Consider the following 25,506-nt stretch of genomic DNA (forward strand, 5'->3'; position numbering starts at 1 on the left):
ATTCACTTCTGTCATTAATACCTGAGGTAGAAACTATGTGTGCATTGGAGATTGGAATGTGTACGTGGGTGAAAGGATCTTGGAGTAGGCTTTGTAAATGTGATTAGAATTATTTGCTTGTGTGGAGAGTAAACACTGACAAGTATTTGGGATCAGTGCCCTGTTTCCATGTTGTAATCTTTATTTTTCTGTGGAATTGTTTTTACATGGCAAGGTCCCTGGTGTTGAGTTAGCTGATCTCAGGTGCTGAAAGTACATTTAGCATCCAGGGACTTGCTGGAAAATGAGAACATCACTGGCTTGTTAGATTATGCAGACTGGCTCATTAAAAACAGAACAGATTCTGGGTGTGCTGCTGGTGCTAAGGAATTAGCACATCAACACGAGTCATCACCTTCAGGAATTAGAGAAAAAAGGAACAATCTGATGACAATTTGACAATAATTGACCTCAATTTGAGGTCCCTATCTACTTCAAGAGGATGACCATCATCCCAGTGCCTCAAGAGCCCAGCAATGTGCCATAATGGCTACTGTCCAGTGGCTCTGACATCCGTCATTATGAAGTGCTTCGAAAGTTTAGTCATGGCATGAATCAGTTCCAGACTGCCGGACTACCTAGATCCATTACAGTTCGCCTACTGCCGCAACCAACCCACAGCAGACTCCATCTCCCTGGCCCTGCACTCAACCCTGTAACACCAAGATAACAAAGGCACCTATTTATTGACTACAGCTCAGCCTTAAACACCATTAATCACACGAAACTCATCTCCAAACTCCGTGGTCTGGGCCTCAGTACTTCCCTCTGTGACTGAACTGGTGTGGCACCAATAATCTCTCCCTCATGTCAACAAAATGAAGGATATCGTCGTCATCACCTTCAGGAAGCATAGATGAGAACATGCCCCTGTCCACATCAACGGGGATGGAAGAGAAAGGGTTGAAAGCTTCAAGATTTTAGGTGTCCTAGTTCTCTCCCACCTCCTCCACCCCGCCCTCCCCGAATGCTGACGCTACAGTTACAAAAGCCCACCAACACCCCTACTTTCTCAGACTAAGGAAATTTGGCATGTCAGCTACAACTCTTACCAACTTTTACAGATGCACCATAGAAAACATTCTTTCCGATTGTATCACGGCTTGGTATAGCTCCTGCTCTGCCCAAGATTGCAAGGAACTACAAAAGGCATGAATGTAACCCAATCCATCACAAACCAGCCTCCCGTCCATTGACTCTGCCTACATTTCCCACTGCCTCGGCAAAGCAACCAGCATAATTAAGGACTCCACACACCTGGACATTATTCCGTCAGGAAAAGGATATAAAAGTCTGAAATCGAGTACCAACCGACTCGAGAGCAGCTTCTTCCTTACTGCCATCAGACTTTTGAATGGACCTACCTTTATATGAAGCTGATCTTTCTCTACACCCTAGCTATGACTGTAACACTACATTCTGCACGTTTTCGTTTCCTTCTGTGTGAACAGGGTATGCTTTGTGTAGTGTGCAAGAAACAATATTTTTCACTGTATGCTAGTATGTATAACAATAAATCAAAAAGGAAAGGTCTTGCATTTAAATGGCACTTTTCATTAAAGGATGGCCCCAAGAACTTCACAAAATGGGAGCCAGTTTGTGCAAAGCAAGCTCCCACACAATGAAGCAATAGCCATTCACCTGTATTCTTGTCACGTTGATAGGGGGACAATTATTTTGCAGGATACTGGGGATAGCTCTCCATCTCTTGAAATAGTGCCATGGGATTCCCAGCATCCTCCTGAGAGAGCAGGGGGGTCCTGGATTTGTATTGTCTGAAAAATGCCACTTCTGATTGTGGAATACAGCCATCCCACCCTCTGTTCTTCTCTAGTAGATCAGTTAGGTTTTTGTGCTCACGAGCCTTAGTGGTCTTGATCAACAAGCTTTGTGACTGAAAGGCGAGAATGCAACTAACTGAACCGGCAGCAAGAAAAGCGTTCTGTTTTGGAAAGCTGTTTCAGTCGAGGTGTACTGTTGTATGCAACTGCATGTCTCCAGGAAAATTGGCTAGTACTTTCAGTAAAGTGCTTTTGATTTGATTTTATTATTAAGTGTATTGGATTTCCAGAAGACATTTGACAAGGTACAGCACAAAAGGCTGCTTCATAACAAAGGTGCATGGCATTACAGCTAATGTATTAGCATAGATACAGGTTTGGTTAACTCATAGAACACAGAGTGGGGGTAGATGGGACCTGGGTGCCCTTGTATATGAATTGCAGAAAGTTGATTTGCAGATGCAGCAGGTAATTAAAAAGGTAAATGGAAATTTGTCCTTCGTTGCTAGAAGGATGGAGTTTTAAAACAGGGAGGTTATGTTGTAGCTGTATAAGGTGCTGGTGAGGCCACACCTGAAGTACTGTGTACAGTTTTGGTTTCCTTGCATGAGAAAGGATGTCCTGGCATTGGAGAGGTGTAGAGGAGACTCACTAGGTTGATTCCAGAATTGAGAGGGTTGGTTTCTGAGGAGAGACTGAACCAACTGCTATTATTAGAATTTAGAAGAATGAGAATGGATCTTGTAGAAACATAAAATCATGAAGGGGATAAGATAGAAGCAAGGAAGTTGTTTCCACTGGCAGGTAAAATTTGAATAAGGGGAAGCAGATTTAGGACTGAGTTGAGGAGGAACCTCTTCACCCAAAGAGTTGGGGATTGTTGGAATTCCCTGTCTAGTGAAGCAGTTGAGGCTGCCTCGTTGAACGCATTTAAGGCAAAGAAGGATCTTAAAGAGTAAAGGAATTAAGGGTTATGGTGATCAGGCAGGTCAGTCGAGCTGAGTCCATGAAAAGATCAGCCATGATCTTATTGAATGGCAGAGCAGGCTTGAGGGGCGGGATGGCCTACTTCTGCTCCTAGTTCTTATACAGTGAAAAGTATTGTTTCTTGCATGCAATGCATACAAAGCATACCATTCATAGAGAAGGAAAGAAGAGGGTGCAGAATGTAGTCTTACAGTCATAGCTAGGGTGTAGAGAAAGATCAGCTTCATGTAAGGTAGGCCCATTCAAAAGTCTGATGGCAGCAGGGAAGAAGCTGTTCTTGAGTCGGTTGGTTTGTGATCTCAGACTTTTATACCTTTTTTCCTGACGGAAGAACTTGAAGGTAATAAAACTATACTTCAGAGTCGCAGTCTGCAGCATTGTTGTGGATAGCGTAACTCCCAACTATTCAAATTCAAGGATGGTCACCTAGTAATTTTGGATATGAAAACTGGATCTAAGTAGTTACTGATCTGTTGTTGATACTATTAAAAATACTCAGGGCATTGTTTGATTAAGGACTGGGATTACATATACCGAGAGTCAGCTATGACAGGAATAGAAGGCTGTGAATAAAGCTACCGTCAAGGAAAAGAATTGCCTTGTACTTCATCTGTATTAGATCCAATTAATAGAAGTAGCCTAGCTGTTTGGTTGGTTTCATTTTGAGGTGACCATCTGCATGTAAAATCCGTTGGTTTTGCGGAAGCTTTCTGGCTTCCATATGTGTTTGCACTGACCAAAATGTGGTCACTGTAGTTGCAGAGCTTAGATGAGGGGTCAACGCCAGTTACTTTATGGAGACAAAATTGTTTGACACTCTATGCAGAATTATGATGCAGTTGGTGTTGTCCGAGTTTAGTTTCAAAACTGTGTTTTTCTGAGGGGATAAGTGCATTTCAAAGCTCTTGCAGGGCCATCTTGTTTGGCAGAAGCTGATGACATTTTGAAGGTGCTGAGAAGAGCTTTCCGTCACTATATTTATGATGCAAAGAATGTTGATTGCACACATGGCCTTTTGAAGATGGTTACGCCAGCTTTTTAACGAGAGACATGTACACAAGAATGTTGTTTATGCACAGACCTTTAGAACTTGGTTAAGCCAACTTTTTAATGAGAGAAATCCATATACTGCTCTGTCTTTGAAAAGGCTTGCAATGCATTAGAATTGACCTTTCAGGAGATTGTACTTTCTCAATATTTTGACTTTTTGTACTAATTTGATTATAGAATTAAGTGCTTATTAGATTAACTAACTATACAGGATAGGATTTTCTCTTAAGTGAGTAAGTGGATTTGTCTGCAAGGATCTGATTGGATTCTTGACACAAAAGTAACAAGAAAAACAAGTTCTAGTTTCACCCAGATAAACCAGGCTAGATGTTGCTTCATAAATTAAATTTGTGATAGTGTCTGCTTTGATTCTTGAATTTCTGAATGTGGAACAATGAAGTACGGATCCAGTTTTTCTTAATAACATTAAACTCATCTGTGCCTCAGTGGATGAATCCTTGTTTTAAAGCACAAAATAACTTAACTTGAAGGATGCAGTGTTCTTGAATGCTCCTATTCTTCCTCAATACTGTCATGTGAACTATTTAGAGGCTGATTAACAGGCTGGTGTTAATGCTCTGCCGAACTGTATACCAGGTGATAGGATGAATAGTCCTATAGAGCAGGAAGATCTTATGATATCACCATATGGGATGTGATGCAGAGAGGTCTATGGGTGCAGGATGTTCAAACCTACTGGTCATTGGTCTCCAAAAGCAGTTCGGTGGCATAGTAGTTAGCACTATTGTCTCTCCAAGCTAGGCACCCAGCTTCAACCCTAGCCTTGGGTGACTGTCTGGAGTTTACACGTTCTCCACATGCCTGGGCTTCAAAAATGTGTGGGTAGATTGATCGGCCGTGTTAAATTGCCCGTAACCGTTACAAGATCGGTTGGTTAGGGTAATTAGCAGAGTAAATATGTGGGGTTACGGGAATAAGGCCTGGGTTAGATGCTCTGTTAAAGAGTTGGTGTGGGCTTGAATTGCTCCCTTCTGTACTGTAGGGATTCTATTAAATGAGACTATCTGATGGGAGGTTTGAACCTTACACTTTGACTCAAAGGTTGTAATACTGCTACTGAACTAAAGAGATAAGAACAACAATGGCCAACAAAACAGGTAGCCTTTTTATTCTGATGCAGTTTTTAAAATTATGTTGAATTAATCACCAATGCAACCAAACCGTAAACACAGCATGTTGCAATGCATGGTAACTGGATCATCTCTGCACCTTTGACTCAAACTGTTATAGCATCTGGTATGGGACAAAATGGAGAGTGGCACCACTGTTAGATTCACGAGCACAAATCTGTACCACCTAATTACATCAACAATGGGGATGAAATTTAGGAGGTGTCACCTGGGCTGGAGATGCTATAACTAACGAGTTGCACAAAGATCGACCACTGCCTGACAGTAAGGTGGCAGCAAGGACATAATCCACATTTCAAATAAAGCAAAGATGTCAATGTCACACTATACTAAGTTTCAAGTTCTCTGTGTGAAGTGGCTGCACAAGTTATAATTGCGTTGAGAAAGCAACCATCATTTATGGAGGAGTGAACAAGCAGCATTGTGGTGACCAGATGTAACATAGAAAATGTGAAAGAGAAACTGAGAATATCAGTGAATATGCATTGTTCAATAGTTTGCACCATTAAAAATATACAGAACAAAAGGCTGTCATTCAGCTATATGGTGACTCTTTGCTAGAGCAATCCAAACAAGTCTCATTGCCCTTTCCTGTCTCGTCCCCACAGTCCTGTATCTACCTTTTGTTTCAAATGTCTCTTCTCACTTTTAGGATGCACAGGTCTTTGTGTCAACTGTTCTCGATAGTAAGAGATTCATGTGCTTAATGATTCATTGGGTAAAGGAATTTCAACTAAAAATACCTGATTTTAAATTCGGACTTTCTCGTCAACAACTTTGAAATGAACGGAAATAATTTCTTTACTGTTCACCCAAGCCCTTCATGATTTGCTTTTAATGAAAACAAATTGACCTATATGTGATGGAAAATCTAAGTGTCTGCAGTTGGTCAGGCTTTCATTTATATGCTTAGACTAATAACTTCTTATGTAACAAAACAGAAATTCTAAGTTGATATGTTCTCGACGAGTGAAACAGTGCAACGCGATTTGAACAAACAAGACAATCAATTGTCTAACCAGATTCCTTAGATTTTAGTATGGCTCTCATGAACTGAAAGAGAGAACTTTCTATCTATGCTAAAATCTTACCCACCATGCCATAAACGCTTATTTTGTGCAGTAACCTTTGATGTAGCACTTTGGACACAAAAGTAGGAATGAATGGATCATTTTTAAGATGGCTCGTAACTAGTTAAATGCTGCAAGGATTGGTGCTCGAGCTTCAGTTACTTCATAAATTCTATCAGTGAGGGGACCCAATGTAGCACAATCAAGTGTGCTTATGACACAATGATAAGTGGGAAAGTAAGCTGTGAGGAGGATGCAAAGATGAGTAGATTGGGCAAGAAAATGGCAGATGTAGTATGCCAAAAATGCCATGGATAGAATGGAGTTGCCTTCTTGCTACCTGCAACCTGTGTTTCACGTGGAAAGATGTTTTTTTGGAATGTGTTTAAAAATATTATTTATCTTTACACAGTTACCCTGTATTAACACACACACGCATGCACATCAGATGGAACACTTGTACAGATTAGTTAATTCACACTCTCATTTCCATGTGATCAAAATGGAACATTTTCAAGACTTCTGAAATTAATACTCGAGCGAATGAGGCTCCACAAGAGTTGAAGTAGTTAATTTTCAGTGCCAGAGAGGTCAGCTGCCAACAACTAACATTTTTCAATTTGTTCAAATGTTTATTGGAATGAAATGGTAGACAACTTTTGAGGTCAGTTTGTTTGGATCTTGCAAATGCAGGAACTACATACCTTTCAATGTATCTTGGTGGTGAGGCAGACAATGAGATGCCAATCCACAAAGCTAATGGTGGAGCAGTGCTTCTTGGGCAGGTAGTTCTGGATTTCTGTTTCTAACCGTGCACCGGCTCTCACTTGAAGTTGCTGTAGTGTTTGTGCTCAAGCTACAAGCCTGTGTTACTTTGAAGCAACTTGTAGATCAGTAACACTTAGTCTCTGCTGCAACTCAAAATACATTTTTGAGTCTCTGAAATGCATTTCTGCATCCCCTGCCATCTGTTTGGTAATTGTGCACTCTGTTTGACCTGAACAACTTGCCTATAATAGTATGGCTAAATTTGCATGCAGTGGTATATAATTTCTTACTTGGGCATTTGCACTTTGAAAGCTGATCTATATTGCATTTTGGCTTGCAGTAGGTTTGTGTTCATGACCGAAAGGTCATTTTCCATAAATGGACCAACCTAAAACTTGTCTCGTGGTAAATGCCATTTATAAAATTATATACCTGATTAACTACTATCTCCTAATTACAATGTGACTTGGCTGCTATGGATGTGCAACGTTTCACTTCATCCCATTGTCTTTGAATGCGTGGAAATGTTGATTGAGTTAAGTCTATGTCAAATGTAATAACTTAGCAGACGCAACAAGATGCTGAACTGGCATATAAGACATTTTGAAGAACAATGAATCTCTTCAAAAGGGTTATAATGGCCTCTTCAGAATAAGATTTTCCGGTCTGATGAGCGACACAAGACTTTTTTTGATAAAACCATGTTCTTTCATGGTGACTGACACTATATGGAGGATTTTTAGTCTCGAAGTTCTGATCGCTAATCATAATACAACTGTCTATTTATCTGATTGTAAAATAATTGAGTTACTCAAAATCATGAGGCGACTGGAGCGAGTAGATTGGGGGTCGTGTGGGGGCTGCTTCCTGTTTGTGGGAGGATTAAGAACCAGAGGGCACGTTTTTAAGGTAATTGGCAAAAGAAGCAATGGTTTTGAGAGCAAAAACCTTCTGCAGTGAGTAGTTGGGATCTTGTATGTGCTGCTTGGGACTGTGGTGGAGGCAGATTCAATTGAGGAATTTAGTAGGGAACTGGATTATGATCTGTAAAGGAAAAATGTGCAGGTATATGGAAAGAAGGCAGAAGAGTGACACTAGGTGAAGTGCACTTAGAGCCAGCACAGACATGATAGGCCAAATGGCTGCCTCCTATGCTGTGACTAGTCAGATTCAGAAGTGGGAATGTTCCTGATGACTGCACAATGACTCAGCTACTGAAGCAGTCCCCATATCCATAACCAGCAAGACCTGGACAACATTCAGGCTTTGGCTTTTAAATGACAAGTAACATTTTGCATCACATGCCAGGCAATGTTAACCTCCAAGAGAAGATCCAGCTTGACTGGTAATATCATCCTTGAATCCCCAACTATCAATATTCTGGAGGTTACCATTGACCAGAAACTGAACTGGACAAGCCATATATATACTATGCCTACAAGATCAGATCAGGGGCTTGGAATTCCCTGAAATGTAACTCACTTCCTGAGTCCCCAAAGCCTGCCCACCATCTACAAAGCACAAGTCACGAGTATAATGGACTCTTCTCTATTTGCCTGGATAAGTGCAACTCCAGTAACAATCAAGAGCTTCATCACCATTCGGAACAAAGTATCCCACTTGATGCCCATTCATCCACTCCTCCACCACCAATGCACAGTGGCAGGAGAGTGCCACCTAGAAGACACACTGCAACAACTCACCAAGGCACCTTCCAAACCCGGAAGGACAAAGAGTGCAAATACATAGGAACTCTACCATCTGCAAGTTCCCCTACAAGCCCCACACCTTCGTGAGTTAGAAATTTATTGATGTTCTTTCGCTGTCACTGGATCAAAATTCTGGAACTCCCTCCATAGCAACACATAAAATACAGGGACTACAGCGGTTCAAGAAGGCAGCTCACCACCACCTAAAGGGCAGTCAAGAATGGGCAATAGATGTTGGTCTAGCCAATGCTATCCATGTTCCATGAATGAATTAAAAAGTATTTTAATTGCTACTTTACGCCCTATATATAGGCTAATTCAAGTTATCCTAGCTTGATCTAAAGTCAGCTTGTTACTGACTGCCATTTTCTTGCTGTGGGGAAGTTGTAAGAATTTTTGTACTTGTCTAGTGTTAATTATCAGCTTGCTTATAGCTTATTGGGGATTCAAGGATGATATTACCAGTCAAGCTATATCTTCTCTTGTTGTAGGTTAACATTGCCTAGCATGTGATGCAAATGCTACTTGCCATTTAAAAACCAAAGCCTGAATGTTGTCCAGGTCTTGCTGGTTATGGACATGGACTACTTCAGTATCTGAAGCATAATTTCCTATTTGATTTATATTTTTGCTTGTAAGTAACTTTTCAAAATAAGCGCAGTTGGTTTGACTAGGGGCTCGTGCTGTTCTTGATGGGTGGCTCTCAGAACCTTGCCAGCAAAGGGAACACGTTATCCCATTTGTTTAAGAGTCGTTTACGGATTTAACCTCCTGTTATCATGTCCACTGGAAGCTAGCAATGTGGAAGTAGACTGAACACCAGCAAAGGCAATAACCAAGAACAGGTCACCATCTTCTTGATGTTTCACCATCTCTGAAGCTGTATTGTTGCCTATATTATAGCATTGCCAAGAATGTACAATCTTTTATTTGAAGGGGACCTTTAAATCCTGCTTCCTGATGAGCTATCAGACTTTGTACCAGTTGTGGTCAAAATTGAGACAGACATCACTATCACTGATGCTCTGGATTAGATATTAAGAGATTTCTCAAGTAATGTGGACTTTGACCAATTCCTCCTCCTCCCTTCTCTCTCTTTTTCCTCTCTTTCTTCCACCTCCCCTACCTCAGTTATTCTCAGTAAGAGATACCTTTTCTCACTTATTTTACAATCAGACCTTTGTGGTGTGGAATTCACAACATGAAACCGTAATTTACCACTGTACAAAATTTACAATGAATTGTATAACTGCCCTACATCAAGTAAATTGTGTGTTTCCTTGTTCATTTTCCAACTATGTGAAATGTGCATGGTTGTGGCTGTCTTCAGTGGAAATAAATTATATCACTGGCTCAGTAAATAGTGATTATCTTCTTTGTGAGTAACTCTTGTTACAGAAAATAGTGACGTATCCAGTTATGCAGAGTTGTTCAAAATATATTGGCCTAGATCTCCAGATTGCTGGAGACCAAACATACAACTCAAACTGCATGTTGCAACATTTCAACTTGATTTTGAGCATTTATCTTTACCCGTTATACCGTTGTCATTTTATCAGTTTTTTTGGACTAACTGCTGGAAATAAGATTTGCTCAAAACAAATTTTGTACCGTTTAGGATTTGATTTGGTGCAGCCTTTGGTAGAGCACTTCATGGGAATGTGTTGTGTATTGAAATTATTTTTCTTTCATGGAATATGGGTGTTGCTCGGCCATTTTGAAGGACAGTTAAGAGTCAACCATAGTGCTGAGAGACCGGAGTCACGTGTAGGCCAGACCAGATAAGGTTGACCAATTACCTTCCAAAATCATTAAACTAGATGAGTTTTAACAAAATCAATGATGGCAGTCATGATCACCATTACTAACATAAGCTTCATATTGCAAATTAGTTAGTTAATTTTAAGTTCCTCCACAACTGCTGGCGGAATTTAAATTCCTATTCCCGGAATATTAACCTGGGATCATTAGCCCAGTGACATTATCTTTCTGCCACCTTCTCTTTCTGTCTCTCCCATTCTTTCTGTTTCTCTCCAAGCATTTGTTTGATTGCTAGTAAACTGCATTGCAGCTGTTTGCAGGTTATAAAAAAAATTCAGTCACACTCTCCATTTGAGCAAAAGGTGAAAAAATATTTTGAATGTATATTGAAAATACATTTCATATTTGATGTCAGATACAGAATATTGCTTAGTTTGTCCAAACTTGTGTATGTATCTAATTGTTGGCAAAATTGACAATTTGTTCAGGGTTAAATTGAGGAAATGGATTGAGTGAAAAGTTGTAACTTTGTACCATTGCTTTATTTTCTAGACTACTCATCAGTATTTCAGAGCAATTCACATTGCAACTTTCAGGGTCCACATGCGCTTAGTTCAGCACAAACCTCAAAGTTGCAGTCTGAATTACTGTGCCCAATCAGTTGTACTTTGACATTGAAATCCATGTAAGTGTGAGAAGTTGCGTGGTTGCCCACTAAACCCATTAGGACTGACACATTAATGTGGTGAATTTTTAACCATGTGAGCAATCATAATTACCATCAACCTCTGTGCCCCAGAAAATGTGATTTTGCAAATGAGTTTAATTCCTTCAGAATTTAATCAGAATTCAAGACTTTTAAAAAACTTTCTTACTCTTTTATCGCTTCCTCCAGTTCCCCTTTCTCAATCCCATTTTTCTTTCCCAGTCCGTATTTTACTTTCTGTATGTGATAAATTTTAAATTGACTTGCCTGGTTTAGACTCTGGACCCATCCACTTGAGTTAAAATTGAGCCTTTTGTATGTTAGCGGGAATACTTCAATTGAAGGACAAACATCACACAGGCAACCCTGTAGAGGACAATGTTCTGGAGCAGATGCCAAATGACGACAATTCTCTGCCACAAAAGTGTGGGAAAATTCTAGGCAGCTGTTGATGCAGAAAATGGCAAGTGCCGTTCCTTCATTTCTAACTGCAAAATCGAGGCTATCGTATTCCAGGTGGCACAGTGGTTTACACTGCTATCTCACTGCCAGGGACCTGGATTTGATTCTCAGTTTGAGGCACTGTGTGGAGTTTCACACATTCTCCCTGTGGGCTTCCAGATGCTCCCATTTCCTCCAACAGTCTGAATGACGTGCTGGTTAAGTATGTTGACCATGCTAAATTCTCCCTCAGTGTACTGAAACAGGCGCCGGAGTGTGGCGACTAAGTGGTTTTCACAATAACTTTATTGCAGTGCTAATGTAAGCCTACTTGTGACACCAATAAATAAGCTAAACTTTCCTTCTGTCAGCACACTTGCTAATGAAAATTTGCAATAGCAATTGAACATTTAAAATTTTCCCTTCCTCACACAAGTGAGTCAGTTTTCGACTGAGTTGAAATCTTGTCTACACACTTTGTCTAATATTCAGCCAAGTTAAAATTTGGGAAATATCTTAGGAAGTTGAGTAGAATATGTTGTGTCCATGGAATATTGGTGTTTATTACAAGTGGACTGGAATATAAAAGTGGCCAAGTTTTTTACTGCGGCTGTGCAGGGCTTTAATATGACTATCTCTGGAATCCTTGTGTACAGTTTTAGTTTTCTTATTTGGAAAGGAGAGACTTCTATTGAAAGGTTTACTAGACTCATTCTTGGGTAAAGGGCTTTACCATGTTAAGAAAAGTTGAATAGCCTGAGCCCAAACCCATGCACATTTTGGAGAATGAGATGTGATCTTATTGAATCAATCATGTTAGGTCTTCAGTGGACTTGACAGGGTAGGTACTGTTCCTCCTGTTGAGGAGACTAGAGTAAGAAGTCTCGCAACACCAGGTTAAAGTCCAACCAGTTTATTTGATAGTAACCCCACAAGCTTTCAGAAACAGTGTTCCTTCATCAGGTGTGTGGAAGGTTCTGATCAGAGAAAGGCATATAAAGACACACACAGGAGACTAGAACCAAGGGATACAGTTTAAGAGATTTCCTTTTAAAGATTGAAATGGAGAGAATTTCTTTCTCAGAGGATCATTAGTTTGTGGAATTCTCTTTCCCAGAGAGCAGTGGAGGCTAGATCATTTGAAGGTATTCAAGGCTGAGTTGGATAGATTCAAGGGTTATGTTGGGCAGAAAGGAGTTGAACCTGCAACCAGTTCAGCCGTGATCCTATCAAATATCAAAGCAGACGTGAAGAGCTGAAAGACCTACTGCTGTTGTTCCTAAGTCTTGAGTTCCAATGTTTGGCCCCTACCACAGACTCCAACTTTCCATCCATCTCGACTGCCACTTGGCAGTTGTTTTGGATCGAAGTTGACTATTGGTGACCTACCTGATTCCGAGCTAAGCTTCGGATCCCATGGGTGTAATGTTGTCCGCCTTCTTTTAACTGCTCCCAAAACCCCCATTCATTTGTCTTCTCTCATGGTCAGACTGTACTGTTTCAATGCTTCCAAACTTCACCTCCAAACCTTACTATCTGACTTCTGTTTTTGCTGATTAACTTTGTCTCCAGGTCTTCTATACACCCCTCATTTTAAAATTCTCGTACCCAGATGTAGGCAAACCAGCATGCCATCTGGTAACGAGGAAATACAGGCACACTTGCCTCAGCCTCGAGATGAAGGTTAGGTGTCTGCTGTTTCCCAAAATTCAACTTAATATCCATGATCCATATGAATTCAAAGTGTTGTTGTTCAAGATAAAGAATGTAATCCTTTTCTGCCCCATCAATAATGTAGCTTGTTGGAACACAGAATCACAGAAATAGAAACCCTACAGTGCAGAAAGAGGCCATTCGGCCCATTGAGTCTGCACTGACCACAACCCCACCTAGGCCCTGTCTCCATATCCCTACGTATTTACCCACTAATCTCTAACCAATGCATCTCAGGACTCTAAGGGGCAATTTTAGAGTGGCCAATCCACCTAACCTGCACATCTTTCGACTGTGGGAGGAAACCCACGCAGAGACGGGAAGAATATGCAGACAGCACATAGTGACCCAAGTCAGGAATCAAAACCAGGTCTCTGGAGCTGTGAAGCATCACTGCTAACTACTGTGCTGCCCTTGTTTCAAAAGTAATATATTTCACATGTGAGTGAACTGTATGTAACTTCCAACACTACCTCTAAACATCCTTTATGCACCAGGTATAGTGCTGGATCCATTATAATACATTGTGTGCTGGCTCTGTATAGTGAAACTACTGAGTAGTCTGATACTGTGCCAATTGAAACCAGTATCTAGCAAAAATTGGCATCACATCAGAAACTAAACATTGTGCCCTTGAAAAAGCTGGAAAATCTAAATTTCTGAGCAACAACAGTGATGTAGTTAAGCATTCAATCAATTAGTTGCTTAGTCCAACTGTTTAGAAGTCTATATTTAAAATAAATGAACTGATATTGGATAGTGCAAGGACACGAGGTTAATGTTTGGCTGATATAGTCTGGCTGTTTTTTTTAATATAAGTTGAAATTAAATTTTTAATGGCCACATTTGCATGTCTTATTTGAATACCCAAGATGGAGGGCTCAGCATAGTTTTGGGAAAATTTACATCATACTCCTTGAGTAATGTTGAATCATTCCAGCTTCCTTCTGGATAAATGCTGCTTCAGAGAGCTAGAGAACCACATTTGAGAGGAAGTGAATACTTGGCTGATTTTGTCATTAAATGAAAAGCCCTGATTTGTCAGAGGCACATCATTCTCAGGGCAAACAATTTATGATTGCCTTTTTAGATTCCTCATTTATCACCAAATGCAAACACCAGCAGCAAAAATAGAACAAAAAAACTGATTCATCAACTTTGCCTGATCATGGGGCTTCAGTATCTGGACAGCATTGTTTGTTTTAAATACCTGGACCACATTCAAAAATTTCTCTGCCCTGAAAACTTTTCATCACATCTCTTAGGGCAACTGGAAGCTTGATGTCGAGCTGGGGAAAAAAATCAAACCATTGCCTGGTTCTTTTGAAGCATGATGTGGAGATACCAGTGTTGGACTGGGGTAAACACAGTAAGAAGTCTCACAACATCAGGTTAAAGTCCAGCAGGTTTATTTGGTAGCAAACGCCACTAGCTTTTGGGGCTTTGCCCTTCCGTCAGGTGAGTGGGGAGTTCTGACCACAAACAGGGCATATAAAGGCACACACTCAGTTTACAGAATACTGATTAGAATGCGAGTCTTTACAGCTAATCAAGTCTTAAAGGTGCAGACAGTGTGAGTGGAGATAGCATTAAGCATAGGTTAGAGATGTGTATTGAGTCCAGACAGGATAGTTAGTGAGATGTTACAAGCCCAAGCGAGTCATGGGGATAACAAATAGTGTAACGTGAACCCAAGATCCAGGTTGAGGCCGTCCTTGTGTGTGGAACTTGGCTGTCAGTCCCTGCTCAGCGACTCTGCGAGTCGTGTGTCGTGAAGGCCACCTTGGAGAATGCTTACCCAAAGATCAGAGGCTGAATGCCTGTGACCGCTGAAGTGTTCACCAACAGGAAGAGAACAGTCTTGCCTGGTGATTGTCGAGCAGTGTTCATTCGTTCATCAGTTGTTGTAGCATCTGCATGGTCTCCCTAATGTACCCTCCTTGGGTCATCCTCTCCTCTAGCATATCAGATAGACAACGTTGGCCAAGTTGCAAGAGTATGTACAGTGTTCCTGGTGAATGGTGTTCTCACGTGAGATGATGGCATCCGTATCAATGATCCAGCATGTCTTGCAGAGGTTGCTGTGGCAGGGTTGTGGTGTCATGATCGCTGTTCTCGTGAAGGCTGGGTATTTTGCTGCGGACAATGATCTGTTTGAGGTTGTGTGGCTGTTTGAAGGCAAGAAGTGGGGGTGTGGGGATGGCCTTGGCGAGATGTTCGTCTTCATCAATGACATGTTGAAGGCTCTGGAGAAGATGCCATGGCTTCTCTGCTTTGGGGAAGTACTGGACGATGAAGGGTACTCTGTCCACCGTGTCCCGTGTTTGTCTTCTGAGGAGGTCGGCGCAGTTTTTCACTATGGCGCGTTGGAACTGTCAATCGATGAATCGAGCGCCATATCCTGCTCTTATGAGGGCATCTTTCAGCATCTGGAGGTGTCTCCTCATCTGAGCAGATCCTCTGTATACAGAGGGCTTGTCTGTAGGGGATGGCTTCTTTAACATGTTTAGGGTAGAAGTGGAGTGTCGTGACGTTATCCGTGCACTTGTGGTACGGTGAGGTGCTGAGGTGACTCATTAATGGAGATGTGTGTGTCCAAGATTGCAACCGATTCCAGAGAATAGTCCATGGTGAGTCTGATGGTGGGTGGAATTTGTTGATGCCATCATATAGTTGTTTCAGTGATTGTTCACCATGAATACCAAGGAAGAAAACGTCATCGATGTATCTAGTGTATAGCATTGGTTGAAGGTCCTATGCAATGAAGAAGTCTTGTTTGAGCTGTGCATGAAGATGATAGCATATTGAGGTGTGAATTTGTCACAACACCAGGTTAAGGTCCAACAAATTTATTTGGTAGCAAACATCACTAGCTTTCAGGGCTTTGCACTCAACGTCTTCATTATGCCATTTGTTTCACGGCCATACTGCTTCCATTGTAATGTGTGTATGTATTTTGCATATTTACTGAGTCTGTTGATTTTAATTTATTCAGTCACAATTTGTCAATGGTTAGGCCAGCATCTATTGCCTATCCATTGTTTCCCTTGAGAAAGTGGTGGTGAACTATCTTGAACCACTGCAATCCAAGTGGTGTAGGTATACTCAAATAGTTGTTGGGGGAGGTCATTTCCGGATTTTGACCTAGTGATATGGAAGGAATGACGATGTAGTCCTTTGTCATGATGGTTTCTGACTTGGAGGGGAACTTGCATGTGGTGATGTTGTGATGTTTCTGTTGTCCTTGTGCTTCTAGATAGTAGAGGTCAGATGGGTTCTGTCAAAGGAGCCTTGGCAAGTCACTGCACTGCAACTGTAGGTGCTACTTCTGTTGCTGCAGCATTTGGGGGTGAAGGGAGTGAATGCTTTAAGTGATAGATGGGGTGCTGATCAAATTGCCTGCTTTGTTCTGGGTGGCGTTTGTTGTAAACTGTTGGGTGTGATTCGGTAAGCCCCTTCAGTACAATTGGAGTTGCACTCATCATAACAAATGAAGTGTGTTCTGTAACACTCCTGACTTGTGCCTTGTGGTGGAAGGATTTTTGGGACTTAGACACTACCTGCCATAGAATTCCGTCTCTAACCTGTAGCCACAGCACTTGTATCGTCCACTTCCATTTCTGATCAATGTTTAGCTCCAGGGCGTTAATGATGGGATATTCAGTAATGGTAATACCAATGAAGGTCAAAAGGAGATGATTGAATTCTCTCTTTTTGGAGATTGTTGCCTCTTGTGGCATGAATGTTTCTTGCTACTTCAATCCAAGCCTAAATATTTGTCCCAGTCTTGCTGCATATGCCCAGCGCAGTAACACGAAATCCAGAATATCCCACATTCTCAATAACCTCTCTGTTCCTTGTCCTGCCTTCTTACAGTCACATACTGCTTTCTCCCAGGCTTAACTTTGATTTGATTTAATATTGTCACAATATAAATACAGTGAAAAGTATTATTTCTTGCGTGCTATACAGTCAAAGCATACCATTTATAGAGAAGGTAAGAAGAGACTGCAGAATGTAGTGTTACAGTCATAGCTAGGATATGGAGAAAAATCAACTTAATGTGAGGTAGGCCCATTCAAAAGTCTGATGGCCCATCTCCATGGCAATTTGACACGCATGTCTTCTCCCTAGATAGAAATGTGAACTAATTAGGTTTAATTTTCAACCGTTTCAATAAGTACCTGAACACTTTAAAACCTTCCCTTGTTTACAAGTGCTTTCAAATCTTCTTTGATCTAGGGAAATAACATGAATAATTTAAATCTTCTGTTTTATTCTGTATCTTCAAAGCCTTTTCTGAGATGCTGTTAGACAAACTGTCTCCAAGTGAGATCCTGAGAGACCACCATTCTAGCAACACAATGGGACTTTCCCATTGATCTGTAATTGCCTGGTTCTGTCTGATAAGCTCATCACACCAGGCATTCTTTCATTATTTAAAAATTACAATTTCCAGACTACAGATAATCTGATGCGAGTTTGTCACAAACACATCTCTGTTGCTCATGTTTGGACCAAGACTATGAGGTCTAGAGCTGAGTGGCCCTGGCAGAACCCAAACTGAGCAACAGGTTATTTCTGTGTGCTGTTTAATAGCACTGTCACTTTGCTGGTGTTTGTTAATACACCAAAAGAGTGGTTAATTCATCAGAGTGGATTTGTCATAAACTTTGAGACAGGATATGCTGGGCAATTTTCCACATTGTCTGATTGATGTCAGTGTTGTTGCTGGAATAGCATCACTGGGAACATGACTGTTCTTGTTCAGTATTGTAGCTAGGATGTTGTTGGGGCCCATTGCCTTTGCTGTATCCCGTACATTCAGCTGCTTTGTGATGTTGCATGGAGTGAATTTACCTGGTTGTCCACTGGCATCTGTGATGCTGCTGACCACAGGAGGTGGCCAAAGTGGATTGTCTATTTGACACTTCTGGTTAAAATGGCACAGCAGTCAACGCTGCTGCCTCTCAGCGCCAGGGACCTGGGTTTGATTCCCAGTTTGGGTCACTATCTGTGCGAAGTCTGCATGTTCTTCCCATGTCTGCTTGGGTTTCCTCTGTGCTCTCTGGCAGTCCAAAGGATATGCTGGTTAGGTGCGTTGACCGTGCTAAATTCTGCCTGTGTACCCGAACAGGCACCAGAGTGTGGCGACTAGGGGATTTTCACATGAACTTCATTGCATTGTTGATGGAAGCCTGCTTGCGACAGTAATAAACAAACTTAAAATTAAATGACTGCAAGTGCTTCAGTTTTGCCTGACAGGTTTCGCTTTCATTCAGAATGGTAATGCTTTTGGAATCTCCCTCAATTGGTTGTCAGTCCACTGCCAGTCATGACTGTTTGATCTATTGGTTGTAGAATGGCTCAGCTCTCTCTACAGCATAAAAGCACAATATTGCAGATGCTGGCATCTGAAACAAAAATAGAAAATGTTTGAAAATCTCAGCCAATCGGACAGCATCTGTGGGAAGAGAATAGAGCCAATGTTTCAAGTCTGAATGATCTTTTGTCAAAGCTACAGCATGCTGTTCAGCTATTTTTTATTCTTTGAATGGGGATGTGGGCATCACTGGCAAGACCAGCATTTATTGCCAATCCCTCGTTGCCCATGAACTGAGTGGCATTTTAAGAATCAACCTTGTTACTGTGGTTCTGGAGTCACATGTAGGCCAGACCAGGTGAGGACAGCAGATTTCCTCCCCTAAAGAACATTAGTGAACCAGATGGGTTTTTGCAACAATTGACAAATGGTTTCATGCTCATCATTGGACTTTTAATTTCAGATTTTTATTGAATTCAAATTTCACCATCAGCCATGGTGGGATCCTAATCTGGGTCACCAGAGCAGTACCCTGGATTTCTAGATTACTAGTCCAGTGACCAATACCACTAAGCCACCATCTATCCCATGTCTGTAATCCTGTGTTGTAGCTCCACCAAAAAATGAGGTGCTAATCTGATAAAAAGCAGAAATGTCACCATTTTGTTGTCTTTATTTGAAAGACAAATCCCCATTTTGTAATCTTAAGTAATGTAAGACAGGTTTGGGAACTGCTCTAATCTTCTGAGCTGAGGAAAGAGTTCTGACTAACTAAATTGTGTTTCTCCGACGTGCACGTGCTCAGATTCATTTTGATTTAAACTATTTTGTTTAAGCACCATTTTAAAATCTGAATTTTTTTCCCCCTACAGCTGGATCTTGAGAAGCTTGTTCCTGTTCTCAGCAGTAAAAATGGCGTTCCTCCAAATCCTGCTGTTCCCAGCACAACTGTTGAACCATCTTCAGCTGACAAAACAAAAGTGTTTTTTGTTGATGAATCAGAGCCCCTCCTTCGCTGTGACTCAACTTCCAGTACTTCATCTTCAGTTCTCAGCAGAACTGGATCTTTCATTTCCAAAGGTAAAACCGCATCTTATTTAGAATGGTTTCTAAAAGTTCCTCTATTATTTAAACTGTGCAGCTTGCATTTCAATTTTGTGGATACAGTCCTGGAACCTCATTTTAAAGTGGAGAATGGTATCTACTGTATAATATCCTTTCCTTTTTTTAGAGCTGTCCATTTCACTTGATAACATTTTTTTTGTAAAGACAGTTTTAGGAATGATTAAATAAAAACAATATAGGCAAGCCTTGCTAAAACTGTACAAGACATTAGTTGGACCACACCTGCAATACTGTGAACAATTTTGGTCCCCTTATCTAAAGAAAGATATACTGGCATTGGAGGCAGTCCAGAGATGGTTCATCAGGTTGATCCCGGGTATGGAGGAATTTTCTTGAGAAGAACGGTTGAGTAGGCTGGGTCTGCACTCAATGGAGTTTAGAAGAATGAGAGAGAACCTTATTGAGACACATAGGATTCTCAGGGTTTGACAGGATGGATGCTGAGAGGTTGTTTCTCCTTATGGGAGAGTCGAGGAGCAGAGGGCATGATCTCAGATAAGGGGTCATCCATTTAAGATGTATAGGAGAAGGAATTTCTTCTCTTCAGTGTAGCAGATCTGTGGAATTCTTTGCTGCAGAGGTTGGATCATTAAATATGTTTAAAGGGTGGGACAGAGATTTTTACTCAGTAAGGGAATCGAGGCTTATGGGAATAAGATGGAAAATTGGAGTTGAGGATTATTGCATGCAATCCATCATGATCTCATTGAATGGCGGAACAGACTCGGTGAGCTAAATGGCCTACTTCTGCTCTTAGATCTTGTGGCCTTAAATTCACAATTAAAACTGCAAGTGAATCCATCAGAACTGATGGTGACTTAAAGTCACCAAATTATTTGCCATCTAGTTCCCAGTCTATTCCATTTCTCCAAGATATTTGTGCAATAATTATTTCAGCAATCACTCCAATGTTAACAGAAGCAAGTAACAACCTTTCTCCACAAATGCTTAAAGCTGTTCCAGTGGTTAGAACAGCTTTAAAACTATTACCTCAGTGATATTCAATATCTCTGGCAAACCTTCAGTAGACATGGTGTGATTCTGGTGACAATATCTTCTTACACTGTTTCGGAGTTTGCCACTTGGACTTTTTGGTCTTGGTTCAGCAAAATAATTGATTCAATCAGCAATCCTTAGTTTAAAATAGATTTTGGAATTGCCTTCACTTCCTGGGTAAAGACTGCAGATGGAAAGTGAAACGAGTTTTAAAAACTTAAAAGCATCACCTAATAGCCTACTTAGGAAAGAAGCTGCTTGGTTTGAAATAACCACTGGTCTCTGGTACATGAACTGATCTTGACTAAGGTGTCGGGGGTGAACTATAATTGACTCTGGCTCAAGAAAAAAATCAGTGAAAGGAATTGGCGCAATCCACTGACTATCCAGTGTCTCCACTGGACAGTCATGTCAGTTCATGTTTAATTGTGAAGCTCTCAGATTTAGACAGCCTAGTAGTACTTGCATGTTTAGCCTTCCCATTCTGCTTCTCCATGTAGTATGGCTCCTGTGGAATGAGGTGTGGGAGGGCATCTGTGAAATTGCAGGAGTTAATACTTTTTCAATGATGGGGGCAAACGTGAGAGAAGAAACTCAAATCCCTAATGTTTCCATTTGCAAACATATTTGAATGAAACTGTTTAAAACATTCGAATGAACTTAAATATCTGTTTTTTCTAAACTGCAGAGAAGAAAGACACCATTTTACGACAGGTACGTTTGGATCCTTGTGACCTGCAGCCTATATTTGATGACACATTTCATATTCTTAACCAAGAGGAGCTCAAGGTGATTGAAGAAATTCCACATGCAGAGGACAAACTGGACAAGCTCTTCGAAATTGCTGGAGGGAAGAGTCAGGATGCCAGCCAGAAACTCCTGGACTCTGTTTATAGCCACTTGCCTGACCTCCTTTAATCTTTTGCAGCATTGTATGTGATTGATCATACTTATTGATGGCGGTTATGGCTGTTCAGTGCCAGTAGTCTAAAGCTTGAACGTGCTCAGGCTGTATGTGGTATTTAGCCAAATGGAAGTGGGTGGTGTTCTTGGGTCATTCACTTTGTACTCTGGAGTTGGAAGTTTTGCTTCCACTATTAGAAGCATGGCATCCATTTGGCATGTAGAAGCCAGTAATTTGCTCTTCCTTTCATTGTTTCTTTTCATTAACTGAAATATCATTCCGAGGCAAATTGTGTGCACTTTTTATATTTACTGTATTTAACTGATGGGTTAATCTGTGTACTCATGCACTAACTTTTAAACAATTCCTGAAGTAAATTTGGAATAGTGATGTCTTCTATGGAGCCTGCTTTGATTCGATTTTTTTTCTCAAGTGCGCTGAAGTCTGGTTGCTAAATGTTCACTTTCTGCTTTTTAATGCAAAAAATCATTTTTACTTTGTTTTTCCACACAGGTCTTTTACTGACTTGTTTTACTTTTTGCTGTTGAAATGGCTGCAGAAGTAGCTCTGATTCACAAAATGATACATAAAATCTGAGCTTTAATAATCAACATAGTACTTGAAGCAAGCTGTCGTACTAGTTAACTTTTACAAGTATTTTCAATGGCTGTCTAAACGGGGTAAAATGGAAACCGATTAAAACTGCTATATAGAATACTATAAAATGATTCTAGGATATTGTATTGAATTGTCAAAGCTGGTGGATTACTGTTCATGAGAGGAACTATTTTGTGGTTCTATTTCCAAAAGAGGAAGTGTTGACGAGTTGCTTCACCACTTGGGATAATATAGCTGGTTACGTATCGAGCAAAATAGGTGCTCGATTGTGGATCTTTTGACAACTTTAATGGTACTAATACTGTTACCTACTACTTGCTGTATGTGAAAGAGAACAAAACTATTTTTAGCAATCTGCTCAGCATAGGTGGGAAAGGATGTGCTTGTTTTGGTATTTTTTTAAAAACTACTCGGAACAAGTCTGTTACCGGTCTAGGATGATACTAATTTATTCAGGGTACAAATAATTGAGTGTTTATTACTATTATCTGGTAAAATCATGCTGCATTTAATTCCACTCAATATATCAGCAATGTAAACAATTAACAAGATGCATCCTAATAAAAGTTCAAACTGCTTTTTTTCCACAATGAGGAGTGTGATTTGTCCTTGGGTTGAAGGTTAACGCTCTGGTTTTAGTTGAGTTGTGTCTTACACTGAATGTTCTGTTACCATCTTGATGTGCACAAAAGGATCTCAAAGAAAGCTTGAGCTTGCCACATCATCTTGGGCTGTCTACTCCAGGTATGGGCACTTGTGGCTGTCACATTAATCTTATTTGTTCTGTACTTTTGCCCCAGTGGTGGATGGACAACAGATGTGTTTGGGAAGTTCCCTCTCCACCTTGTTGTGGGATCCCTACCTTTCTAGATGACTGGAACCAAATTTTTTCCTGAAAAAAATGAGTTTGTATTTTTGTTAGAATAGTGGAGATTGCGGTTAATTTGATTAAAGTATTTGGAATGATGAAGGGATGAGGCAAAGCAATAAGAATCAGACGAGATTCTGAGGTTAAGATCATGTAGAAGATTAAATGTAAGAAATATAATGCAAGGAGCAATAAAAATGTATTTTAGATCAAGCCTTTGAAATGTGCAACCAGCATTTCTGATTGAAACAGTGACTGTCAGATTGAAGAATATGTTTAATAGATGGTTAAAATAGATAGACAATACAGGAGGTTAAAAACAGGTAGTTAAACAGTCCTTCATTGATATTAATATGAAGGGTTGATTGGATTCTGAGAAAACATATATTGGGGAGATGCTGGTAAAGTGATAATGTCACTAACTAGTAATTTTGTGGCCCAAGTTAATGAATCATTGAAACCGTACAGTGCAGAAAGAGGCCATTTGGCCCATTGAGTCTGCAATGACCACAATCCCACCCAGGCCCTATCCCCTTATCCCTACATATTTACCTGCTAATCCCTCTAACCTACACATCTCAGGACACTAAGGGGCAATTTTTTAGCATGGCCAATCAATCTAACCTGCACATCTTTGGACGGTGGGAGGAAACTGGAGCACCCGGAGGAAATCCATGCAGACAGGAGGAGAATGTGCAAACTCCACACAGACGGTGACCCAAGCCAGAAATCAAACCCAGGTCCCTGGAGCTGTGAAGCAGCAGTGCTAACCACTGTGCTACCGTGCTCTGAGGACACAAGTTCAAATGCCAACATGGCAGCTGGTGAAATTTTAAGTTCAATTCATTAAATCTGGAAAGAAAAGCCAGTCTCAGTAATGAAACCCTCATTGATTGTTATAAAAACCTCCCTGCCTAGTTCACTAATGCCCTTTTAAGGAAGGAAATCTGCCATCCTTGGTCTGAACCACGTGTGACTCCAGATACGTAGTAATGTCATTAACTCTTAAATGCCCTCTGAAACAGTCTAGCGAGTCACTCAGTTCATGGGCAATTAGGGATGGATAATAAATTCTGGCTTTGCCAGAAACACCCACATCCACTGAAAAAATAAATAACAATAAGGAAGTTTTCAATGCTTTATTTAAAAGATAACACCACATGCATGATTTTTTTAATCCTAATATCCATCTTAATGGTAAGAATAAAATCAGCCATGGTAATGAATGGTGGGGCAGGTTTGAGGGGCTGAATAGCCTCTTCCTGTTCCTAAAATAAAATACAGATTTGCCTGGTTTGGTTAGGTACAACAGAAGTACATCTTTTCATTGTGATGCACAGTCCTTAACCCAGAAGGCCAGGAATGGGACTAATTGATGGCAATTGAAGTTCTCAGCTGTGCTGTCACCAATCATTCGACATCCTCCAAGAAGGAGAAGCAGAAAATGGAAGCAGTGGAGGGAATCTCCTCCAGTATTAAGCACGGAGCAGGCCGGGCGAACCATCAGTCAGCCTTGTGCCAGACAATATCTAACTGCATTCTGTGTCTGCAGCGTAAGCCACTGCTAGGGAACTGGAGGGCACTTATTTGGCCCCCTATACTTCAAGCGCTTCTGCGTTAAGCAACAGGTGAGTTATCTTGAATGAGGTGAGTGTTGTGTCAGTGTGTGGGCCAATTGCAGCATTTTATAGACGGATGGGGTGAAATGTATAATCAGTGATTTTGAGGAAGGTGTGGAGGGAGAGGACTTGTTTGTTCCCAACTGGATAATAGAACATATAGAATTCTACAGTGCAGAAGGAGGTCATCCGACCCATCAAGTTTGCACCAACCACAATCCCTCCCAGGCCCTATCCCCATAACCCCATCCATTTACCTTAGCTGACACTATGAGGCAATTTATAATGGAAATTAACATAACCTGTGCATTTTTTGATTGTGGGAGGAAACTGGAACACTCAGAGGAAACCCACACAGACACGGAGAATGTGCAAACTGCATTCTGAGAGTGACCCAAGCTGGGAATCAAACTTGGGTCCCTGGCACGGTGAGGCTACAGTGCCACCGGGCTGTCCCATTGTGCCACTCTGCTTCATAAACTACTCTGGAAAGTAAGACATTCGAAGCAATTAAGTTTGTTGACTCTGCCATATCTTACTTGGAAGAAGCAATCTGGCTGCCTTCCCGAAGCACATGCCGTTCTAATTTTACCTTGGATTGCTAATTGGTGAAGAGTGGACAATGGCACAAGTGATAATTGTGAGGCAGGTTGCACAATTTAAGAAGTATGGGCTTCCTGGAAGTTCTGCAGAATTTAATAGCAGAGCTGGATTTGATATTTTAAAAATGAATTTCCCAGTTTCAGCCAAGAGTAGTTGGCAAGTAGGCAGCTGGGGAACAAATTGGAGGGGAGTTGGACATCGTTGGAAAGGCTACGGAAACTGGACTATGACATCTGAGAATGGGTTGGACGTCAGAAATATGGAAGTGGGGGAC

At 40.9% G+C, this 25,506-nt stretch overlaps 1 protein-coding gene across 1 annotated transcript in view; it reads left to right on the top strand.

The window, feature by feature from the left end:
• Window positions 1–22,732, top strand: part of tnfrsf21 (tumor necrosis factor receptor superfamily, member 21) — an 86,806-nt gene extending 64,074 nt beyond the window's left edge. Inside the window, exons 5-6 of the mRNA XM_080192428.1 lie at window positions 19,372–19,579; window positions 21,309–22,732. Coding sequence (XP_080048554.1) covers window positions 19,372–19,579; window positions 21,309–21,538 — 438 coding nt within the window. The 3' untranslated portion in view covers window positions 21,539–22,732. The remainder of the gene's footprint in view (window positions 1–19,371; window positions 19,580–21,308) is intronic.
• Window positions 22,733–25,506: the final 2,774 nt, after the last annotated feature.

Source organism: Carcharhinus amblyrhynchos, chromosome 7, assembly GCF_965287045.1.
Source record: "Carcharhinus amblyrhynchos chromosome 7, sCarAmb.v2.hapA, whole genome shotgun sequence".
In the NCBI taxonomy this organism is placed as follows: domain Eukaryota; kingdom Metazoa; phylum Chordata; class Chondrichthyes; order Carcharhiniformes; family Carcharhinidae; genus Carcharhinus; species Carcharhinus amblyrhynchos.